Below are 24,205 nucleotides of genomic sequence, written 5' to 3' on the forward strand. Positions count from 1 at the left end.
TAGCAAAGAGAAATGTTAAATAAAGCTAAATAATTTTGAAACTATTGCCACTCAAAACTGCTGTATTTGTGATTTTTTTGCCTTTAAAATGATGAGAAATGAAAGGTTTCCAAAGCTGTCATTAATTATTTAGCTACCATATTTTCAAAGTTAGGAAACGTCTTCAATTGTACTACAAGTAAGGAGAATACCTAGTTAAGGAGAATACTAACTTCTAGTGTGAATTTTATGGGGCCAAAAAGCTGGTAAACACTTCGATGGAAAAAACCTAGAAAGTTGTTCATGTGGTAATTAGTCATTCACTTAACAAAAGTTATAACATGAAAAACTACATTATCTAGCTTTCGTTTTCTACCTACTAGATTTAGGATCTAAAAAATTATCAGGAAGACTTTCCTACAATATCAACTCCAGAAGCTAATTCCAAACAGTAAGCAACTTGCAGTGCTAATGACAGCAATATGGTTAACAAGTAACAAACGAGCCCTAATGGCCAAGGGAGGAAGGAACGCCTTACACCCAGGTGTGACAGTGGTAGTGCTTGAGAATGAGCTGATAGTAAAAATGACAGCAGCAGCAGCTACTTTTTTCTGAGCACCTATTTCCTATGTTACATGCTTTGGTTGATTTAAACCTCTCAACAGCCCAGAGGCAGCCCAAATGGTGGTAATATTTAGTTAAACACAGTGGTCAGACTCTCTGGGTTCAGATCTTAGTTCTGACACTGTGTGACTCTCATCAAATTACTTAAATTCTCTGTTCATATATAAAATACATAGCATTCGAAATATCTATGCTATATTATTATATATAATAATTGTAAGTACACATGGTCAATAAATGTTGGAAAAATACCCAGATACATTTTATCATCTATCATTTTAAGATGTACTCAACTTAGGCAAGAACTTAACTAAGTAGTATCATTAGTTTCCATAAGATTTAAAGATATGTATGGAGAAAAAACTACATCTCCTAACAGTAGTAAATTTTACCTCAAGAAAGGTGTGTTTTTGCTACAGAGTCTAATAAATGAAAATATTTATATAAAATATAAAAATATTAAAGGTCTGAGTTTAAACCCATGCTAAAATTCATCTGGAATCTTAAGGAACCCCCAGACAGCCAAAACAATCTTTAAAAAGAAAAATAAAGTTGGAGGACTCATATCTCCTGATTTCAAAACTGCCTACAAAGCTACAGTAATTAAAACAGTATGGTGCTGGCATAAGACAGACATTCTGACCAATGGAATAAACAGCCCAGAAATAAACCCTCATACACACTCAAATGATTTTCAACAAGGGTGCCAAGACCACTCGGTGGGGAAAGGGCAGTCTCTCCAACAACCGGTGGTGGGAAAATGGATATCCACACACAAAAGGATGAAGTTGGACCCTTACATTACACCATATACAAAAATTAACTCAGAATGGCTGTATGTCCTAAATGTAAGAGCCAGAACTATAAAACTCTTAGAAGAAAATATAGGGAGCAAGCTTCATGACACTGGATTTGGCAGTGATTTCTTAGACACCAAAAGCAAAGGCAACAACAACAAAATAGTCCAACAAAAATTGGACTTCATCAAAATTAATAATATATAAAGTACACCTATAATAAAACAACAAAAACCCAATTCAAAAATGGGCAAAGGACCTGAAAAGACAATTTTCCAAAAAAAGATACACAAATAGCTAATAAGCACATGAAAAAAGAAATGATGAACATAATTAATCATTAGGGAAATGAAAAATCAAAACCACAGTGAGATACCACTTCACACCCATCCAGATGGCTATTATCAAAAAACAAAATAAATATTGGCAAGGGTGTGGAGAAACTAACTGATGTGCACTGCCTTACTTTTCCTCTGCACAATTTATACTACAATGACAGTCAGCAAGTCATCTGCATGTTTATATATTTATTTATTCATTTAACAAACACTTACATAAATAACTTTATTTTTACTTTACTACTTCCTGTTCTCCTAAGCCTCCTCTCCCTCTATGTTACTACTCTACAAAGCATCTTCAAAAGCAACCTAAGACCCCAATCTTTTTACCTATAACACAATATGCCTACAGAGTACAACACTAGCACAGCCCCAATCAACGGGTTGCATTTCCCACTATCATTCTGTTAAATTAATATGAAATTCCTGTTACTACATAAATCAAAAGTCAACCCTAAAATCTCATAAAATAATTATTTCAATTGGTAAATTATCATTTATTCCCCTTTTCCTCCACAGTTCTCTTTGAGTTATTTTACTGGTCTCTGTACCCCAGAGAATAATCAGGGAAAAAGAATGAAAGCATGGTATTACCAAACATGCTTATCATTCTAGAAAAATATATGGTGGAAGAAGAGGTTAAAATGATTTGCTGAAAGGGACTCTGGTGTGAAACAACAATTGGCTTACTGTGTGAGAGGCTTTCTTGTGTTTTACTGTCATCAAACATTTTTTGAGTGGGAAATATCACCTTACATTTAGTACTAATTTTTATTGCCATTCTTTCTACAAAGTCTGTGAACAGAATGGAATGAGAAAATAATATACAGATAAATAAGAAATAAACTTTAAGTATGATTAGTGTTAAATATGTAAACTAAATTTCTAATACATTTTTCAAAAGTTTCCACAGAGTGTAAGTAAATCTCCACATGGACACTCCCATGTTTCTACATTGCTCAGCAACTTCACAAGGCATCAGTGACTGAAAGGAGCAAGTCCCATTAATTAATCACAAAGGAGATAAAAACATATGATTAATGTATTTCAACCCATTTATTGTTTACCATAGTGTGACTATTAAAATATCAATTATTGCTAATCCCAGTTTGGATGGCAAAATATAGAAATTCTTTCATCCCATAAATCATGTTTGTGCACAGTTTTACCAAGAGAAAATTATTTTAACGAAAAGGAATAATGTCAAATTTTACCTTGCCATGCATACTTCTTCCCATTCAAATCAACAGCAAAATCTTCTGGGTAGAAGTCAATTATACTAGAATCCTATACCAGGAAGACAAGTAAAGATTCAAAAAGTGAAGTCACATATTTCTGTTACAAAGAATTTGATATAACATTTGATCACGTTATCATGCCTGATAAGAAAATGAGCGTCCTTTCCTTTCAAAAATGGTATTCTTTAAATTGCAGGTCTAGTGAAACAAAATTAACTTATTATATATGTATTTTAAAAAAAATAAATTTATTTATTTATTTTTGGCTGTGTTGGGTCTTCGTTGCTGCACACGGGCTTCCTCTAGTTGCGGCGAGCAGGGGCTACTCTTCTTTGCGGTGCACGGGCTTCTCATTGCGGTGGCTCCTCTTGTTGCGGAGCACGGGCTCTAGAGCACAGGCTCGGTAGTTGTGGCACACGGGCTTCGTTGCTCCGCGGCATGTGGGATCTTCCCGGACCAGGGCTCGAACCCATGTCCCCTGCATTGGCAGGCGGATTCTTAACCACTGTGCCACCAGGGAAGCCTCAACAATCATATTTTAAAAGATGAAAAAAAAGGCATTATTATAGAGGAATTTTAAAGCAGACAGCTGTGGACCCAGTGTAGAGTGAAGAGCTTACTGACAACCCCACCTCCCAGCTGGGTCTCACTCCTCGCCCACAAAACCAGCTGGGAGGGGATTTCAAGCGGTCCAGCCTTAGCTCTAGCAGCTACCACACAGGCTGGAACAACCAAAAATTAATGGCTTACAGGTAGGCTAAGACTAAAAAAACCGTTTTAAGAATTTCTTCCAAACACAAATGATTTTTTTTTTTACTAAGTTGGGTCCTGATGGCCAAGGAAAGCAGAAAAAAAAATAAAGTGGTGAAAAATATATGGAACTCAAATACTTTTACTTTTTTTTCTGCACTTCACTCTTTTAACTATGAGATGCAAAACGAATTGTGGCTAATGTTGGTAAAATGTACGACAAAAACCCAGTTACCAACACACTCAAAACACTAAAAGACTCACGGGATCACTCATGAGCTTCCGCCATGATGGAGGTAGAAAGTTACCACTTGCAGCTGGAAAAACTCCCATAAGTTGTTCCAGTGGTTTAAACTGTAAAAAAGAAAAAAAAACTTTAACATACAACACACAATTTTTATCTAAGCCAAAATTCTATAAATTTTATGGCTCTAAATAGTTAAGCTTACCGGTTTGGTACCCTTCTCAAAATCAGAAGCCATATCTGCAATACCTTCAAAGTCTGAAGCGAACGGTGCATAGTGGAATGGATAATACCACTTCCAGGACGCACAACCCTGGAATCATTAAAAACAGCAAACCCAAAAATCTATGTTAATGATATACACAAAAAAAAAGAAATAAAAATTAGACTATTAACCTATATATTCTAATTATAAAACACGACTTCTAGTATATATTCCATGCATTAAGTTTTTCCATGAGTCCTAAGTTATTTTGATTAAATCTGAACTTTTTACTTCGTCTCAATGGCCCCTTGATTTAAAAAATACTGCAAAACACCTTTAATAATCAGTAGTTAATACCAAACTTCATATTCACAAACACAATTTGGTGAAGATTTTTATCCTTATAATGTGTTTGGTGGCATTTCTTTCAACTTTAGAGCTGCCATCATCAAATAAAATGAAGAGCAGCTGCAGCTGACACTTACTGAGCCTACAGGTGAGGAAGGGACATCACTGTGATTGAGAGTAAAACAGGCAAAAGCTTCATCTTACTATTCCCTATATTTTCAGTGAAAACTTTCTCTTTATTATAAAAATATTTAAGTAAGCCCATCAAAACGGAAACAAGTTATACTCATAGAAAAAAGAAGTCTTCCTGATATGTGTTTTGACTCTGTGCCTGGTGAATTAAAATCTTGGTAGGAGTAAAACATGAAATTAAAATATTTTATAGTTGATACTCAGCACATTAAATAACTTTCTACTTACTAATTTCAGATCACACCAAACTGAACTTGCTTCACTCTCCGAGCACAAAACCAGATATTAACTGTGTTACAATCCCCATGTCTACCTAACCTCTCATCAATCTGACATCCCAATTACCAAAGGCTGTAAGTCAGATACTGATGACTCCAATTAGAAAGCACTTCAAGTAACATCACTACCTTATACAGAGGAAATGGTATCATTCAAATTCCTTTCAAATTCTTACTAGTATTTTCCAGGCTTTGTCCTTTGTTCAGTCATTTAGTGACTATAAGTTCCTCAGTTATTTTTTTTATTCCAATTAAAAAAACACTACACTTTAGTCATTTGAAAGACAAAGTATACTCAACCATACTCCCTGGTGTTGAAATCTTTTGACACAACAAAAAAATAGCTTTGTTTATATATTAACACCTAAGGAGCTTTAGAAACAAATATTATTCAAAGTAATGAATTTCTAAATAGGAAGCTTAAAAAAAACTCTAGGTTTAAACTCAGAATACAGCTCAATAATACACATTATTATAGAAATTATGTTTGTAAAATGACTAACTAGAGGTTTAGAGGAAAATATTCTCTTTGTACCTGGTAATAATATCGAAGAACCCAGCAGAGTCCTTCAACGTAAGACTGCACAACTTTACGTCGGAATTTCTCATCAGCTGCGTCAACATCAAATTTGTTCTTGTAGTACCGCTGTTTCCAACCAGCTTCCCATAACCTACAAACCAGGCAAAGCCAGTGTATGCTGAATTAATATGGTAACTGTCTACCTGTTTATCACCAAATCAATTTATATTTAATGTCCAGGTGAAATGTAAATGAGTTAAACAGTAATGGTAACAAACACGGTTTCATTTAACTATTTCTAAAAAGTCCACTTTCACAGGATTTATTACCACTTAAAGATAGTTAAACATCAAAAACTCAAACACTGATTCCAGTAAGATCATTATAAAACTACATTTAAAAAAAGAATCATCACTTATGCTAATAAAGTAGATACAGAACACTTGTTTGCTCAAATTTTCATACTGTTTTACATGCTTTTTGATTGCGGAATAATTCTAAAACTACTTTTTTTTTTCAATTAACTTTTTGGCTGCATTGGGTCTTCGGCGCTGCGCGTGAGCTTTCTCTAGTTGCGGCGAGTGGGGGCTACTCTTCGTTGCGGTGCATGAGCTTCTCATTGCGGTGGCGTCTCTTGTTGCGGAGCACAGGCTCTAGAGCTCGCAGGCTTCAGTAGTTGTGGCACGTGGGCTCAGTAGTTGTGGCTCACGGGCTCTAGAGTGCAGGCTCAGTAGCTGTAGTGCACAGGCTTAGCTGCTCCGCGGCATGTGGGATCTTCCCAAACCAGGGATCGAACCCGTGTCCCCTGCATTGGCAGGTGGATTCTTAACCACTGCGCCACCAGGGAAGTCCCTAAAACTACACTTTAAAATTTGCTGAAGATATTTTTATATAGTTCAAGTTCCTCAGTTTATTAAAATATATTTAAACTATACAGAGAAAGTCAATTAAATTACTTTAAAAAAAGATTTGCATGGGTAATTCTTTTAAACGTAAAAAGTGATTTATAAAAGAATAATCTAGAAACCAGGCAGAAATTATGTGTATACCTAACCTACTCTCCCTATGCTTGGGCCTCTTTGAGCTAAGAGTTGAAGGTAAGGACACGCATGCACATGTACACACGTATGTATGTATGTTCTGGTAAAACTTAGAAGCAGGTCAATTAATTCACTAAGTTATCATTAATCACTGAAAATACAATGTGAAGAACCACAAAGTACTAATTTCTCATTCTCCAAGAGATTAAAACATTTTCTTGAAGGAACACAAAGAAGGCAAAAAAAATTTTTTTTTAATCAGGACAGATCAAGAACATCAAGATGATTCTACAGTAAGGCCATTTTCTACCATGTGCCAGATCTTACAAATTAACTGCAGTCATGTTTCAGAATACAGGTATGCCCTGCTTTTCAAAAGTTCACTTTACACCACTTTGCTTTTAAAAAAGACCCCCATTAATACCTGTTTTCTCTAATCGAAAGAAATGCAGAGATGTCGCTTAAAAAAAAAAAAAGGCAGAAAGTGGAAATCTCATTTAGCACGTTTGTTTTCAGCGTGCACCCCAGGAGCAGGAGTGGCCCCGCCAGCCCCTTCCCCAGGAATCACACTCAGCGTCTTAGCATCTGCCGCCAGAGCTGTGAGCTGTGTCTGTGAGCATCTGGGCTTTATCTCCATTTATTCTGTGCAGCAAGATGTGACCTAAGGTAACTGCTTCTTTACACCATTTCGGCTCTGAAAGGTTTCATAGGCCCCCTCCACTTTCGGATGCTGGGGGAAACCCGCACACATTACCAATTTTAATTTCCCGCATACACAAAGGATTCACAGAACATCAATCAGGAGAACTATCCTCTATCCATAATATGGATTATCACCATTTTACAGAAAACATGAACAAAATAAATGCTAAGAATCCCAAGTATTTCTTGAGAAGCATTTCTACCTTGATTATCCCCAGCATCTGAATTAAATAATAAAGTACTAAATAAATCAAGTTTACTATTAAGCTAGTATTGATCATGATAATCTCATAGTAAAACAAAAGACACTCTAAGAGGAAATCCATTGTTATAGAAGCAGAGGATAAAAACTCAGGTCAGGTAAATGTTCGATGACCAGTTATCACAGATATTAGAATCTAACATCAAAGAACATTTCTAATTATAAATATAAACACACCATCCACATCCTATATAAGAAGCACGAGATATGGACCACCATTGTTTGCTTAACTTTGAAATATATCATTTTTGCTAAATTCTTAATGAGTTATATTTATTAAGACTGTTGGCCTTTTGCACTTGGAGCCCAGGATTCAAACCTAGATTTAGGGCTTCCCTGGTGGCGCAGTGGTTGAGAGTCCGCCTGCCGATGCAGGGGACACGGGTTCGTGCCCCGGTCCGGTAAGATCCCACACGCTGCGGAGCGGCTGGGCCCGTGAGCCATGGTCGCTGAGCCTGCGCGTCCGGAGCCTGTGCTCCGCAACGGGAGAGGCCACAACAGTGAGAGGCCCGCATACCGCAAAAAAAAATAAAAATAAAAACAACAACAACAACAACAAAAACCCTAGATTTAATCACAGGAGAGGCTGTTAATCTTATTATATGATGATCTCCAACTTCTGGACAAATTAAAGAATCAAAGTTTCCCATTATAAATGTTAAGTATGGGACTTCCCTGGTGGCACAGTGGTTAAGTATCCGCCTGCCAATGCAGGGGACTCGGGTTCGAGCCCTGGTCTGGGAAGATCCCACACGCCATGGAGCAACTAAGCCCGTGTGCCACAACTACTGATCCTGAGCTCTAGAGCCCGCCAGCCACAACTACTGAAGCCCGTGTGCCACGACTACTGAAGCCCACGGGCCTACAGCCCGTGCTCTGAAAAAAGGAGAAGCCACCGCAATGAGAAGCCTGCACACCGCAACAAAGAGTAGCCCCGGCTCACCGCAACTAGAGAAAGCCCGCGTGCAGCAACGAAGACCCAACGCAGTCAAAAATAAATAAATAAATGCATTTATTTATTTAAAAAAAAATAAAATAAATGTTAAGTATACAGCTACAGGGAAACTTCTCTGTCATGAAATATAACTATGTATATACAAGTCTGTGGTTTTTAAAAATATACATATTTATTTCTTAACCAAATAAGATCTACATATTTCATCTTGAGGAAGAAACTTTTCAGCTAAGAAGATTAAAGCAAACTATATCAAGTATCCAAGTGTAACTGAACTTTCTGGGTTAAGCAGCTTGAAAATGTAATCTCCACACAGTGACCTTCAGATCACACAGTCAGAGCTAAACACCTCATGCCTAGCCCATCTAGCGCCTGCTCTCAGAGGGAAAAGTGGCTTGGAGGACGAAAACCTGCATACTAATCTAGATACTTAGGTTTAACAGCTATAGCTTACACATCTCACTGGAATTTACTGACTATTCTAACCCTCCACATTAATTACTGGTGGATAAAAAGATCACAGGCAAGCAACTGAAGGCACTGCTGCTCTGAGCTAATAGCATTAATTAGACCGCCTCTATTTCGGCAATTTGCTAACAAAGTGCTACCAAAAAATGGCTTCACCTGACGTTATCCTCGGGCTCAGGTTCACTGTCACTGTCTTCCGCTTTTCGCTTAATTCCTCCTCTCGGAGATGGGGAGCCATCAGAAGTGAAACTCGCATTAGGAGACACTGAAGGACTCTGCAGACAATTATGACATTAGAGAGGAAAGACTTAATTATTCATTTCACATAAGAAGTTACATCCAACTGCTACTACCACCATGCTTCACGGTAATACATTTTTTAAGGCTGTTAAATAGATATTGGTAAACGTATTCAGAAAGCACAAAGACTGATCTTGGCCTATTGCACTTCCCCAAAAAAGAGTAATATGGTACCAAGCTTGCTATGCTTAAACTCAAAAGAATCTGAACATTCTTAAGGTAAAAACTGCTTCAGAAGAAAAAAGAAAAATTTAATTTTATAAATTTTAAAAATTAATACTTAAGTATTTCTTTTCTTCGGTGATTCGCTGATCTTATTAATTCACAATCACTTTCCACCAATCAAACAGCAAAATGGTAAAGGGGGAAAAAGATAAATAAATAAATTAATAATACATAAAATAGTCAAGCTGGTGAAAATGAAGTTAAATAAATGGTATGTGTTCAACCTAGTATAACCACTTCTGGAAAGCAGTAGTTTAGTAATAAGACTCTGCCAGATAACTGTTAAATCCTTTTACATACACTACTTTAAAATTCAATGTACAAATAAAAATCTATTGGTCATCTTAGAAAAATGCACATCTTATTAGTATTTCAAAGACTTGGATACCACTTTAAATTCAGTATTATCTCTTCCCTTTGTACTTAACTCAATGAAGACAGGCACACCCTACAGTATTTTAATTTTAATTAAAAAATTAAAGTCTTCTGCAACTTTAGTTTTATGTTAAATGACCAAAAACATAAGTGGCAAAAAAGGTTTTCATAGTAAAGATTTTGTTCTATTATTCCCAATATATTAGATATTTTGAGTAAATTGAATTTTTTAAATTGAGAGCTCAGGAGGCTATTTTGTTGATACTATAATTAGCATAAAGGTAGTTCATACCACAGGCTAAGAAAGTTTGTTACAACAAAGCAAAATTGTATTTCACATAGAGCTTATAACACTTTCCTTTTAAAAATGTATAGTATCAATTTTACTCATGATACTGTATGGCCAATACTGTCCAAAACCCCTCACAAAACCCAGTAAAAAAATAAATCCAGGAAGGCACTGTTGCACTGGGAAAATGAGATGGGTATTTTCAGTCAGACACACCCGAGTCTGAAATACCAAACCAGCCTTTCTCGGTGTATGGCCTTGGGCAATTTATTTAACCTGTCAGCCTCAACTTGAAATGGGGATGCTACTGTTCTCTATCTTCACAGATTACTGAGGGATTAAACGAAACACCACATGTGAAAGATCAATAGCACACCTGACTCACTAAGTCATCACTTTTATTTTTAAACCCCATGCTAATACATTTGGTTTAAATTATGAGAGGAAGTTGGGTAAAAAGCAAACTTTCCCAAATTGACAAAATATAAATTCCATCTTTAGATAACAAAAATAATATACCTTCAAGGAAAACACGAAAGGCGGGGTGTCTGCTCTTTAATGCTAACCCCCCCACTGCTCTTTTCTCTTCTCCCTCTACCAACAAAAGGATTCCTTCCTAAACATACCAGATTCATAACAAGTCATAAAAATTTTTTTAAAAGCTGTTTTATAATCATATTCTGTTAATTGAGAATGGCTGCAGATACAATGAAACCATACTTCAGAATGCAAAGATTAAAAACGCGTATTTATGAAGAAACAGAAGCCGTCTGATAAAACACTGACAATGTTGACCATCAGCAGACATTCACTGGTCAAGTACTGCAGACTAACATGCCCAAACAGCTCAAAAAATCAATAAACAAAAACACGCCAAAAGAGCAAAAATCCATAACTTTAAAGGCCATCTTTAAATGAACTGGTAATATGGCTTCATGATTACTTTAAATTCAGAACATTCTAGATGAAAATCCCTCTTTGCAAAGACTCCAAAAGAAATAAATGTGTCAAGAGGAATTAATACAGGATCAAATAAGCAACGTAAACACCAGCCTCCCCACTCTCACTCCCATGGGAGACGTTACTAATCAACAGTGGGTCTGGTTCTGTGGAGCCTGACTGTAATATTGCAATCCTTCTCAGGGCAATCACAGGTGACAAAGTTTAAACCTACTGCCTCCCTGACATTAAGAAAAAAGCATTCTATCATATCATCAATATGGTGTTTGCAAATGCCAGTCACTTTCAGTTCCACTCTGTGGGGACTGTAGTCACTATGATCTTAAATGATGGACATCAGCTTTTTCTGTTCTACTCAAGTGTCTCACTGCAATCCCTTTCACTGACCCTCCACATCTCACTCTGTATAAGAAAAAAAAAACAAAAAGAATAGATACATGTACATGTATACGTTTGGCCAAAACATTTGTTGGTCTTTTTCCATTAAGATGGCTCTAGTAGAGCTTAGTTGTCTTTAACTTCATTTGAAACAATTTTCTTTTTTTTTTGGCTACGTTGGGTCTTTGTTGCTGCACGCAGCTTTCTCTAGTTGAGGTGAGCGGGGGCTACTCTTCTTTGTGGTGCATGGGCTTCTCATTGCAGTGGCTTCGCTTGTTGCGGAGCACAGGCTCCAGGGGCGCGGGCTTCAGCAGTTGCAGCACGCGGGCCCTAGAGCATGTGGTCTTCAACAGTTGTGGCACGTGAGCTCAGCAGTTGCACCTTGTGGGCTCTAGAGCGTGGGATCAGTAGTTGCGGCGCACAGGCTTAGCTGCCCCGCAGCATGTGGGATCTTCCTGGACCAGGGATCGAACCCGTGTCCCCTGCACTGGCAAGCAGATTCTTAGCCACTGGACCACCAGGGAACTCCGAAACAATTTTCTTAGATTGTACTGTGACAGCTGTCACATCAGTGTGCATTTTTTTAAAAAAATCAAGATCGGGGCCTCCCTGGTGGCGCAGTGGTTGCGCGTCCGCCTGCCGATGCAGGGGAACCGGGTTCGCGCCCCGGTCCGGGAGGATCCCACATGCCGCGGAGCGGCTGGGCCCGTGAGCCATGGCCGCTGAGCCTGCGCGTCCGGAGCCTGTGCTCCGCAACGGGAGAGGCCACAATAGAGGAAGGCCCGCATACCACAAAAAAAAAAAAAAAAAAAAATCAAGATCGGTGAATTTTTGTGTAGCCATTTTAATATTGAAGATGGAAGAAAAAAGTAACATTTTTGGCATATTACGCTTTATTATTTCAAGAAAGGTAAAAACGCAACTGAAACGCAAAAAAAAGATTTGTGCAGTGTATGGAGTAGGTGCCGTGACTGATCGAATGTGTCAAAAGCGGTCTGCGAAGTTTCATGCTGGAGATTTCGCGCTGGATGATGCTCCACAGTCGGGTAGACCAGTTGAAGTTGTTAGCAATCAAATCGAGACATTAACTGAGAACAATCAATGTTATACCACAGGGGAGATAGCCGACATACTCAAAATATCCAAATCAAGCATTGAAAATCATTTGCACCAGCTTGGTTACGTGAATCACTTTGATGTTTGGGTTCCACATAAATTAAGTGAAGAAAACCTTCTTGACTATATTTCCACATGTGATTCTCTACTGAAACATGAGGAAAACATTCCGTTTTTAAAACAAATCATGATGGGCGATGAAAAGTGGACACTGTACAATAATGTGGAACGGAAGAGATTGTGGCACAAGTGAAATGAACCACCACCAACCACACCAAAGGCCAGTCTTCATCCAAAGAAGGTGATGTTGTGCATGTGGTGGGATTGCAAGGGAGTCCTCTATTATGAGCTCCTTCCGGAAAATCAAACGATTAATTCCAACATATACTGCTCCCAATTAGACCAAATGAAAGCAGCACTCGACGAAAAGCGTCCGGAAAACAGACAGAAAACGCATAATCTTCCATCAGGATAACGCAAGACCGCATGTTTCTTTGATGACCAGGCAAAAACTATTACAACTTGGCTGGGAAGTTCTGAGTCATCCGCTCTCTTCACCAGACATTGCACCTGTGGATTTCCATTTATTTTGGTCTTTACAAAATTCTCTTAATGGAAAAAATTTCCATTCCCCGGAAGGCTGTAAAAGGCACCTGGAACAGTTCTTTGCTCAAAAAGATAAAAAGTTTTGGGAAGATGGAATTATAAAGTTGCCTGAAAAATGGCAGAAGGTAGTGGAACGAAATGGTGAATACGTTACTCAATACAGTTCTTGGTGAAAATTAAAAATGTGCTTTTATTTTTACTTAAAAACCAAAGAAACTTTTTGGCCAGCTATATATAAGTGAATCATTTTGCTATACACCTGAAACTAACAGAACATTGGTTTTTTTGTTTTGTTTTCTTTTTTGTTTTTTAATTAATTTATTTTGGCTGCATTGGGTATTCGTTGCTGCATGCGGGTTTTCTCTGGTTGCGTCGAGCGGGGGCCATTCTTTGTTGCGCTGCGCGGGCTTCTCATTGCGGTGGCTTCTCTGGTTGTGGAGCACGGGCTCTAGGTGCGCGGGCTTCAGTAGTTGCAGCACGTGGGCTCTGTAGTTGTGGCTCGGGGGCTCTAGAGCACAGGCTCAGCCGTTGTGGTGCACGGGCTTAGTTGCTCCGTGGCATATGGGATCTTCCCAGACCAGGGCTCGAACCCGTGTCCGCTGCATTGGTAGGCGGATTCTTAACCACTGTGCCAGCAGGGAAGTCCCAGAACACTGTTAATCAACTATACTCCAGTATAAAATAAAAATTAAAAAAAGAAAAAGAAAACAAAAATCAAACAGAACAAAAAAAACACAATAGAAAGGCAGGCTTCTTCTCTTGGGAGATGCAAAACCTCATTTCTCAACTTCCAAATCTAAGGTCCTAAAACTTCTTATTGTGAATTTATGGGAATATAAATTCAATCAGTCTCTTGATATGGCAAAAATTCCACATATAGGACTGCCCTATAATAAGGGATTTTATCATCAATAGGATAATAGAAAAATAAAACTTAAATATCCAAACTTATGCAATTTCCTTGCATCTATCATAGTAAAAGTTTACATAGTATCTTTTCTCCCTTTACAAAACTCTCTCTCTCATGCGTATTAACCTGAAATAAGCAATAGCTTTATCTGCTGTATGTGTGTGTTAGTTCATGGTCTGTTCCCTCACCCCTGCTTGCTGTCTTGCCATGTGCTCTGAGCTCTTGGTCTTTTGTCAATACAGTAGGAAGCTAATGGACAGAGTAAAGCCTTGCTGGCTGAAATGATCTGCTCACGCAGTTTGTATTACAAAGTTCAAATAAGGAGGGATACCATGAGGCAAATCCATTCTGAGTTTGGTAGTGAGAGCTACCTTAAAACACATACTCGGATCTATTCTATGACTGAGTTGGAGAGTGAAGCTTAGGCAGTAAGGAGTTACCTGTATTTAACAGACTGAGGAATACCATTCTGCAAAATGCCCATAACTGATCCCTGGAAGGAAAGGGGAAATTAGGCAGCAAAACCCTCCCTCATCTCTCACGCCAGAGACGTGAGACATTTGGATGTCCCCTCATGCTTCTAGCACCATCACCACTGTACCTCTGGGGGAAGAGGGAAGCTCTGTGGCCCATGTGCATTACAGACACTGCAGCCACTTAGCCATCTGTATTTACATGCATTTTCTTTCCTTTCACATCATTTAGATATTTTCATATTGATAAAGAATTTAATAGAAAAATATCCCTCAAGGCAAAAAAAAAATTGAGAAAAACTAAAAAACAAAACAACCCCAGGCTAAATGATCAAATTCACACACAACTCCAGGGGCATCTGATAAGTCACCACCCTTCAAAGCTACATAAAAGTGAGTCACTTACAGAGTTATTCTGCATCCTCATTTCATAGGCTGCTTGTCTCGGATTGTGGGCTACTTGAGATCCTGCTGAGTTTCTTGAACCAAGGGCATGAGGGGTTAATATTCCACCAGGAGAGAAAGATGGTTGATCTCTCTAACATACATGGAAATAAATGAATGTAGAAATTAAAATTAAATCACAACACAGTTAAGATGACAGGAAGAAAAGAGGGCAACAGAAAGAGTCCCCACTGTAAGCACTTAAAAGACGAAATGGATTTCTGTTAACATTACAGGGTCGTCTACACCTTGATATAATGGTAACTTACCCTGTAAACAACCGTTTGTAATAGTAACTCTGCTCTAAGAGTACATATAATTCACTGTTCTGGTATATACACATGGAGTTTGAGAATGCCCGTCACTTGCAGTTCCACCCTGTGGAACTATTGAAGTCTCATGAGGCTGTTCTTCTACGTTTACTTACAATTTCTGAACACATTCAAGACATAATTTTAGGCAAATAAAAATAATAAATAACTATAACATTTATCTTAATGGTAAAAAAAATAAGTCAAGAGTTTGATTTCTACTCAGGAAATACAGCTTTTATTTACCCTTCACCTTGCTAGAATTTAACTCTTTACTGCCAATTAATTACAGCTATGACTATAGCTATACTAGGTGACGGTTGTGGCTGACTGATAAACCAGATGTTTTAAAAACAGACATTGACTGAAAGGAAATAATAATATATGGTACAAACTATTATATATAAAATAAATAAGCTACAAGGATATATTGTACAACACAGGGAATATGGCCAATATTTTATAATAACTGTAAATAGAATATAACCTTTAAAAACTGTGAATCACTATTATATATACTATACGGTACATAATATACTCTAATTACCTGATTATATAATATTATACATCAAATATACCTCAATTTTTTAAAAGTAATTTTAAAAAAGGAAAAAAAATAAGGTAAAAACCAAATATGCTCCTCCCAATCTAAGTGGTTTGCAACTACCTGCAACAATATATTACTCTTCTCCTTTCTAGGTTCCTGAAATTGCTCAAACCCAATAAAATATGATAATAAGAGGCAGTCCCTCAACTCCATGAATTTAAAATCCAGGAAGGAAGACAAGATTCACCAGAGATAAAGGAAAGGACTGCTCAACCTCGACCACAAGCAGAGGCAGCAAGGGAGGCCGTGGAGAAGGCAAGGTGTGCGGGGCTTGGAGTAGGAACCTTCTGGAGGAGCCAAAGGGGAGCAAGGCTCTGGGTCAGGAGCGACATGGTGTATTTAGAGGACAGCAGGGGAAGAGCTGGCGGCTGGAATTCAACCAGACCATGGGGTGCTCTGCAAGGCAGACTGAGAGAGAACTGGATTCTGAGGGGACTAAGGAGTCACTGGTGATTTCCGAGCAGAGAAACAACAAAGCTAGGGTATCCTGTTCTAGGAAGATTAACCTGACAAAGATATAGACAGAGTATAGTGACTTGTAAGGGGAAACAAAGGGTTGACTGCTTTTATTATAAAAACACTATCTGATTATTGTAAAAAAAAAAAAAAAAACCTCTTAAACAGCTAAATGCAACCTGCCCCCTCCTGCCCATCAAGTGTTTCCCTTCAGACTCCAGAGAGCTTAGAAAGGACTTCTTTAAAATCAATACCAGGCAGGAAGGCAGCTCGGTGGGTGCCACGTCCCTAACCAACTCCCAGCCGGTAAGGAATAAACAGCTATTGTAATGAACATCTTCCTCCCAAATCATAAACTGATACCACTGCCAGTCTTATGATATTAGCTAAAACTCACCTTCATTCTCTTTCTTTTTTCTTTCTGTCGTCTTCTAAAACTGTCCTAAAAGTATAAAATCCACATATTCTGTCAAATAATTACACAAAAATGTAAGAGTTAAACATTACCAGGAATGATTCGGGAAACAATTAAAGTTTTAAAGGAAGACCCCAGAAACCTAGGTACATAATTAAACCAGGCAATGGACTATATGTTCAAAGTGCTGCCTATCAGAACTGCAGATGGATAGAGAGCATTCTAAATTGAGTTTAGATACAATTTAAAATGTTCCTCAATTTTTTTTTCAGGTAGTTTTTAACATCATTTCAGGAAAGAATGCAAGAGTCATGACAAGGACCCTTGGTTTTTCCCTGGAGTGAACAGGCTGCCAATAATGGAGAAGATACATGTAAGTAAGAAAACAATTCTTTAAGTCGTAGCTGAAGATTGTTAATAATGAAGATGACAATTTAAAAAATCAACACGAGAATTTAGTAACGGGCCTCTATTACCTAAAAAGGGCTGGACAGTTTCTAACCCTGTCACATGTGTGGCACAAGTGGGTAAAGAGAGCAGTGGGGCTCTATGCAAACACTACCCACCAAGATTGCAACAAGTCGACCTAATGAAAGAAGGAAGAAAATTCCGATGTCTACACTGCTTATTCTGGGTCAGTTTAATTCACAGGAAAGTGTCCGGTCTGCCTTGATTCTTCCCTCCACTCATTTTCAAAATGTAGCCATGGTTTCAACTAGACAGGATTTAGGGTTGACCTTGCTCCCCACCAAGTGAGCCATTCAAAGGCTCCTTCTCCCCAGAAAGCACTCCTCCCAGGCCTGCATTTCTGTTGAGTGTCCAGGCACTGAAATGACAGCTAAGGTGACCACGGCAGGTACTATACTGTCACCCTACTCGCAGCACTTCCACCCCTCCAAGGAGTACTGCCCCCCACAACAGGACACCTAACGAGATGTGAGCTTTGTGCTTTCTGCAGGAGGGGCTGAGTGCTGGATACATGGGGACCTACTCCTGAAAACCTCCTAAGACGTGAACACCACCCACTTCTCTGATGAAGCTTTGCCCCTGTCGTTAAGGAAACGTCTCCTATCTGACCGCGACTCCTCCTTCTGGAATGGTACCCTCTGCACTGGGCTGCCAGGACACCACACTCACCTGGTTCTTTCACTCCTGCTGCTGCCTTCACTCAACAGCCTCTCAGCCCCCACACTGTCCCTGTAATGCTGGCGCCCCTCCTGGCCCGATACTTGGACCTCCCCACTTCCCTGCGCTCACAGAAGGAATCCTCTCCTCTTATGACTCTCCAGCCAGAGCCTCTCCCAACTCAACACCCCCACCCTCACGTCTCAAGCTTGACGTGTCCAAAACAGAACCCCACCCCCAGCCCTGCACCTCCCAGTCTTCTCATCACAGCTGCTCAGACCAGACCGTCTTTCATCTGCTCAGAAAAAATGCCTTAGAGTCATTTTTGACACCTTTTCTTCTCTCACACCTAGGATTTCATCCTCCATTGGTTCCTGCTTCAACATACGTTCAGAATCCAGCCACCTATTCTCACCTTCACTGCCACCATGCTAGCTCCCCTGGATTATTGCAGAGGAGCCTCTTAACTGGGCTCGCTGCTTCTGCCTTTACCTCCATACAGCAGCTAGAGTGATGGCTTTACAGTATGCGTCAGATCTTTGTCACTTTTATGCTTAAATGACTCAGACCGAAAGCTGAAGTCCTGGTAATGACCTAGAGGGCTCTACCAGACCCATCATCTTTCTGACCTCTTTCCTACTTGCTTCCCTTTGCTTCCCCTGCTCCCACCACAGTGGCTCCTGGCTCCTCGAGGTTCTAAACATCCTGTGTATGCTCCTGTCCTAGAGCCTTCGCATGGGCTATTCCCTGTCTGAAATGCTCTTTCCGCACACATCTGCATGGCTCACTCCCTCACATCCTTCAGGTCTTTCCTCAAAGCCATCCGCCAGCGAGGCCTTCTCCAGCCACCTTTTCTAGCGTTGCAACCTCCCCAGACACTTCCTCCCCTGCTTTAGTTTCCTTCATGGCACTTAGCACTCTCTAACACCCTGCACACTACACTTTGTTTTTGTGTTGATTGTCTATTTCCCCCGGAAGAATGTTAGCTCCAAGAGGTCAGAAATTTCGTCTGCTTTTTTGTTTCATTTTTTGTTGTATCAGTAACACTCAGAATACTACCTGGCACACGGTAAACAAGAAATATTTGCTGAATAAATGAACATTTGCAAGATGAAAGGCAAACATCAAAACTCATTAAATAAAAACTATACATTTCTGACCTAACTGTTCAATTTTAATAACAAATATTGATGTATTCCTATTCTACTATCTATTTTGCTATTTTTAAGGGAGGTGGCTACGTAAGCAGAACAAGTCCACCTGGACGGACCTTACTGATCTTTCATCTTTTTGTGTGCTATGAATTCCTTTGGAACTCTGTCAAAAGCCGTGGACACACTTCCCTAGATACTTTTATATTGAATTTCCCAGATACTTCCCCACCAAGTGAGCCAGATACTTTTATATTGAATTTCTGAGGGTTCATTAATTTCCCCAATGCCCAACCATGCTAACAGACATCATATGATGTCAAGGACACCAAAAAATATCCAAAGCTGTAAAATGCCCTCTCTGCCAGGCCAGCTGGAAACCACATGACATACTTAAATCTGAAGCACTTTGGAATCTATCAAATCCTATACATCCCATTCTAATGCCAAATACCATCAATATTTAATAGTACAGAGTCTGCTAAAGCCGCATAAAAGGACTTGTCTAACAGGAGATTTTTATACCAAGTAGTACACAGTATATATAGTTTATTTCTTAAGCAAAATGGCAGCAGTTCAAGTGGAGCCACTGTAATTGTTGAAGACTTAGTTAAAAATGGCTGTTCTGGTAGACATTTGATATCCCAAAGTTAGTTATTTGAATTTTACATGTGAAGATTATCAAATACGAAAGGCTTTGAAAGAATGCCTACAGTCCACTCACTGTTACACAAAATGGTACCCAAAGTTCTAAAGAAGAGGCCACTAGCTACAGTACTCAAAATTGAAGAAAACATAAAATCTTGTCAGAGACAATGACATGTTTTAATCTGTTAGGAAATCGTGAAGCAAGGTAGTGATATTATGTTGCTATTTGCTCACAAGAGCCATATGACTTTCAGAAAATCAGTTTCTAAGGGATTTCCTCCACTTTCTCTCTGCTCATTTTACCTACTGCTGGCCTCCCTGGCAACCCCCCGCAGTCATCCTCTAAGCCCACTCTGCCTCCAGGCTGCTGCCCCTCCAGCCCTCAGCTCCCGAGGGCATCTCAAGCCCTGGCTGAAGACTAGCGGCCTGTCCAGCCCGCTCTGACACCTCAGGCAGCACCAACGGCTTCTCCTCTCTCTAGGGACCTCCTCCCCTGGCCCCGCCTTCTCCTTAAACGTCCACACTCCTCAAGGTTCCTGATGGAGGCACTTTCACTCTATATGAGCTTCCAGGGACATCAAGTTCACACTCATGATGGGAGGTATCTCCCACATGCCAATGGTTCTCAAATCTCCTTTCAAAAGACTTATGACCTGCGCTCCAGTTGGTTCATGGACTTTTCTCCTCTCAGGTGTCCTGTGGCCCCTCAAACTCAGTACCTCCAAGACGAAACTCACTTCTACCTTATCCCCACCCCATCCTGCTCTACCCCTGGGGTTTGCCAAGACGAAACTCACTTCTACCTTATCCCCACCCCATCCTGCTCTACCCCTGGGGTTTGATACCTTGGTGAATGGCACCAGCAAACTCCCAACTACCCCAGCCAGAAACCTGGACTTCTCACCTAAGCACTCACCCTATCACAGGTAACTAATTCCCGAGTGCTTTGTGACTTTATTTCCTTTTTTTATGTCTACATTTCTTACACAGAGCTGCAACCACCTGCCTTGAATGATGTAATCCCACCCAGACCCCCTATACTCTGCCACCAGAGTACAGAGTTCCTAGGTCCAGAGCATAAATAGTGCCTGTAAAACACACTAGTTCAATTCCAGCATTCTTCTAGCTTTGGAACCCTCATTTCATGTCCTATTGATTAGACAGCTGTTTGGATTTATACCTTAATTAAGATTAAGAGAGAAGAAATTACAATGCAACTCACACAGGTTCCACACAGCAAGCATCACAGCCTTTATAAAATCATCAAAGCACTGACCACTCGTGATTACATTGGTGTTTGATACACTACAATGATTTAACAGCGCACTCAAAGAGGTTAAAAGGACAATCACAGGATCATCACAGCCTATTAGAGACAGGAGCAATTTAGCTACTGCAATAGAAACACTTTACCTCATCATCCTTTCTCTTTTTAAAAATGCTATCCTCAACTTCACCAACTGCTAACATGATCATCTGTACTCTCTGCAGATTGACATAACCACTTTCTGTAAGGTAACCCTGTAAGTGATAAAATACATGTAAAATGATCTTCTTATAAAAGCAAATACTTCTGTTTTGAAATTATTCAAGAGTGAACTTACCCCAGTTTTGTGTACCACATTTTTGTATATGTTAACCAAACGGTCAATTGCACCTTCCCTGCCACCAGGAAACAAACATTATGTATTAGGACCAGCGTGCACTGTAAAGGCAAGAAGGCTAAAACAACAGTTTGAAGGCCGACACAAACACACATACCTAATCTCTAAGGACGGCAGGTGAGGAAGGAAGTCATTTCCCACAAAGAAGCACATGAAGACCCAGTCATCAATGCTCCTCTCAACATCAAATGTGAATGGCAGGCTGGCCATAGTGAGCTCCCTTTCCAAATACTGCAACCAAGAAGGAAAGTTGCCATTAAAGCCATGAAAAGGCACCCTGATTTAGTGGACCGATGCCAAGGGTCACTGCTACATACCTCACGAAGAACACTGAGACGAAGGAAGATAAACTCTCCTTCTGCACAAGGAAGACTGTCTGCCAGTTCATCGTGCTGCAAGAAAGGGGATGAAGACTCAACACATCTACTCTGAACCCTGGAATTTTCTCCACCCACACAAACATTATGGCTTTTTCTAAAACAAGACCTACTTTAATATTACAAGTATTAAATAAAAAAGAACTCACCAAACCATTTTAAAAATAAAAATTACCCATAACCTCAATCAGACCTAGAACAGGGATTGGCCAACGTCTTTTGCGAAGGGCCAGACACTAAATATTTTAGCCTGGGGAGTGGGACATATATGGTCTCTGTTGCACATTCTTTCATGTTTTGTTTTGTTTTTACAACTCTTGAAAAACCGAAAAAACCCTCTTAGCTCATAAGCCAAATCTGGAGAGCTGCAGTTTGCCAAACCCTGACCTTCACCCAACCAATATTAACATTTTAATGTATATGCCTCATCCTTCTCTGTGAATACGTATACTTCTTACCTGCTTTTTTCACTCAACATGTCTTTTAAAGAGGTACCATATTCTTAAAACAAAAACCCCTTTAAAGGAGAATGGATATAATCAAGGCAACCCATAATATGTAGAAACTAGGAGTAACTTAAAAGTACCAAGGGGACTTCCCTGGTGGTCCAGTGGTAAAGAATCTGCCTCCCAATGCAGGGAATGTGGGTTCAATCCCTGGGCAGGAAACTAAGATCCCACATGCCGCAGGGCAACTGAGCCCGCGTGCCTCAACTAGAGAGCCTGCATGCTGCAAACCACAGAGCCCACACGCCACAACTACAGAGAAGCCCAAGTGCTGCAACCAAGAGCCCGCGCCACAACAGAAAAATCCCATGTGCCGCAACTAAGACCCGACACAGCCAAAAAATAAATAAATAAATAAAATAAATAAATTTTTTAAAAAAGTAAATAAAATAAAACACATATGCCGTTAAAAAAAATACCAAGAAGTTTACTAAAAAAAATACCAAGAAGTTTAACATACCTGATTTATAGTTCCTTTTAAGAAGAATAACCATTTGAGACAAATAACTTCTACAAACACATCAAGTGCAATGGGCATTATTACCTATATGACCTCAGCCTCATGTAGATATAAGCTGTGTTAGGAAAGTGGGGAGTAGAAAGGATGAGTTCATGCGTGGTTGTGAATTTGTGTTTACTTTAAAGAGCTTTGAAAGATACATCTCTATGAGGGGTAACAGAGCAAGCAGGTAAAAATCTAATCAACCACTGTCTTCTCTTTATCCATTTTTAAAATGAGGCAACCTAAATATACTTAATGCCATCGCATTGTACATTTAAACGTGGTTAAAAAGGTGTATTTTCTGTTGTATTGATATATATCAGTATTTTATCACAATAAAAAATAAAATTAAGAAATTTTAAATGAGGCTACTACCATCTCGAAGTTCTTACCTTTCCCTTCTTTTCTCTCGGCAAACCTTCACAGTCTTTGACCTCATGTCCAAACTGATTACAAAGACCACAGGGTTTGGGTTTGTTTGGTTTGAATTCTTCTCTGATAATGGTAAAGTTGGGCTCATGTGTAGCAAGGCCGAGCATAATGAGATCAGCTATCAATCAACAACAACAAAACAGCACACGGTGAGCACTCTACAAGACCCTTACCCCATAACCAAAGGCAAGACATTACCATAACACAAGACACCAACGCAAAGAAAAGCCCAAATGAGCACACAGAGGCAGCAAAGCCAAAAAGCCTAAAACTTCCTAGAGGCCAACAATATCTCCTACAGAAATGTGGGCCTAGAATCTAACTAACAGTCAGGAGTCAACACTTGGAAACATTCCATTTTAAAGATATGTGCAGCCATATTAAAAAGTTGAAAAAATATAACAACAACAAAAATTCAAGATAGGTGAATGTTAATCACAGATTGAACAACAACTCTATACTAGTTCCCCCTCACACATAAAATAAGCAAGGCATTTTAGAATTTCCAGGCAACCACAAATAATCCATTACTACACACCAACCCATCGACTTGCTATGGTTTAATCCAAGAGACTCAGATCCCAAAGAAGAAACTTACCGTCTGCTCCACATAAGCAATGATGAGTGTTTGGGTCGTGGTTAGGCTGGGCTAGAGAGAAGGGACATATATATTACATTTAAGTAAATATATTTTATACTATAGGAATATCACATTTTACCAAATATTTTCTATACAATGGCTTGTCTTTTTTAAAATGGAACATATAATCAAATATTTAAAAGTGAATTTTACCTCTTTGTCTTCTAATGTAATCCATGATTTTATGTTCCCCTTCACCAGGAGCACTAGCATCAGATAAAATAACCTATAAAAAACAGTTTTTAACATTTGTAGCTCACCCCCAGTTTTCTAGCACAAAAATCAACAGAATTGAATGTCTTAAAATAAACTGGGATAATTCTATTAAGACAGTGTTACTAATTGGAAATTTTTC

At 39.2% G+C, this 24,205-nt stretch overlaps 1 protein-coding gene across 1 annotated transcript in view; it reads right to left on the reverse strand.

Annotated features, from left to right (window-relative positions):
* Positions 1-24,205, reverse strand: part of XRN2 (5'-3' exoribonuclease 2) — a 78,805-nt gene that overhangs the window by 32,333 nt on the left and 22,267 nt on the right. The window contains exons 7-20 of the mRNA XM_007122992.4: positions 24,004-24,076; positions 23,809-23,859; positions 23,171-23,328; positions 21,711-21,785; positions 21,491-21,624; positions 21,334-21,391; positions 21,143-21,250; positions 16,788-16,832; positions 14,979-15,110; positions 9,097-9,215; positions 5,529-5,664; positions 4,176-4,283; positions 3,991-4,080; positions 2,953-3,025 (exon numbers count right to left, since the gene is read on the reverse strand). Coding sequence (XP_007123054.1) covers positions 2,953-3,025; positions 3,991-4,080; positions 4,176-4,283; positions 5,529-5,664; positions 9,097-9,215; positions 14,979-15,110; positions 16,788-16,832; positions 21,143-21,250; positions 21,334-21,391; positions 21,491-21,624; positions 21,711-21,785; positions 23,171-23,328; positions 23,809-23,859; positions 24,004-24,076 — 1,360 coding nt within the window. The remainder of the gene's footprint in view (positions 1-2,952; positions 3,026-3,990; positions 4,081-4,175; positions 4,284-5,528; positions 5,665-9,096; positions 9,216-14,978; positions 15,111-16,787; positions 16,833-21,142; positions 21,251-21,333; positions 21,392-21,490; positions 21,625-21,710; positions 21,786-23,170; positions 23,329-23,808; positions 23,860-24,003; positions 24,077-24,205) is intronic.

The sequence above is a fragment of the Physeter macrocephalus genome, chromosome 14 (assembly GCF_002837175.3).
Source record: "Physeter macrocephalus isolate SW-GA chromosome 14, ASM283717v5, whole genome shotgun sequence".
Lineage (NCBI taxonomy): Eukaryota > Metazoa > Chordata > Mammalia > Artiodactyla > Physeteridae > Physeter > Physeter macrocephalus.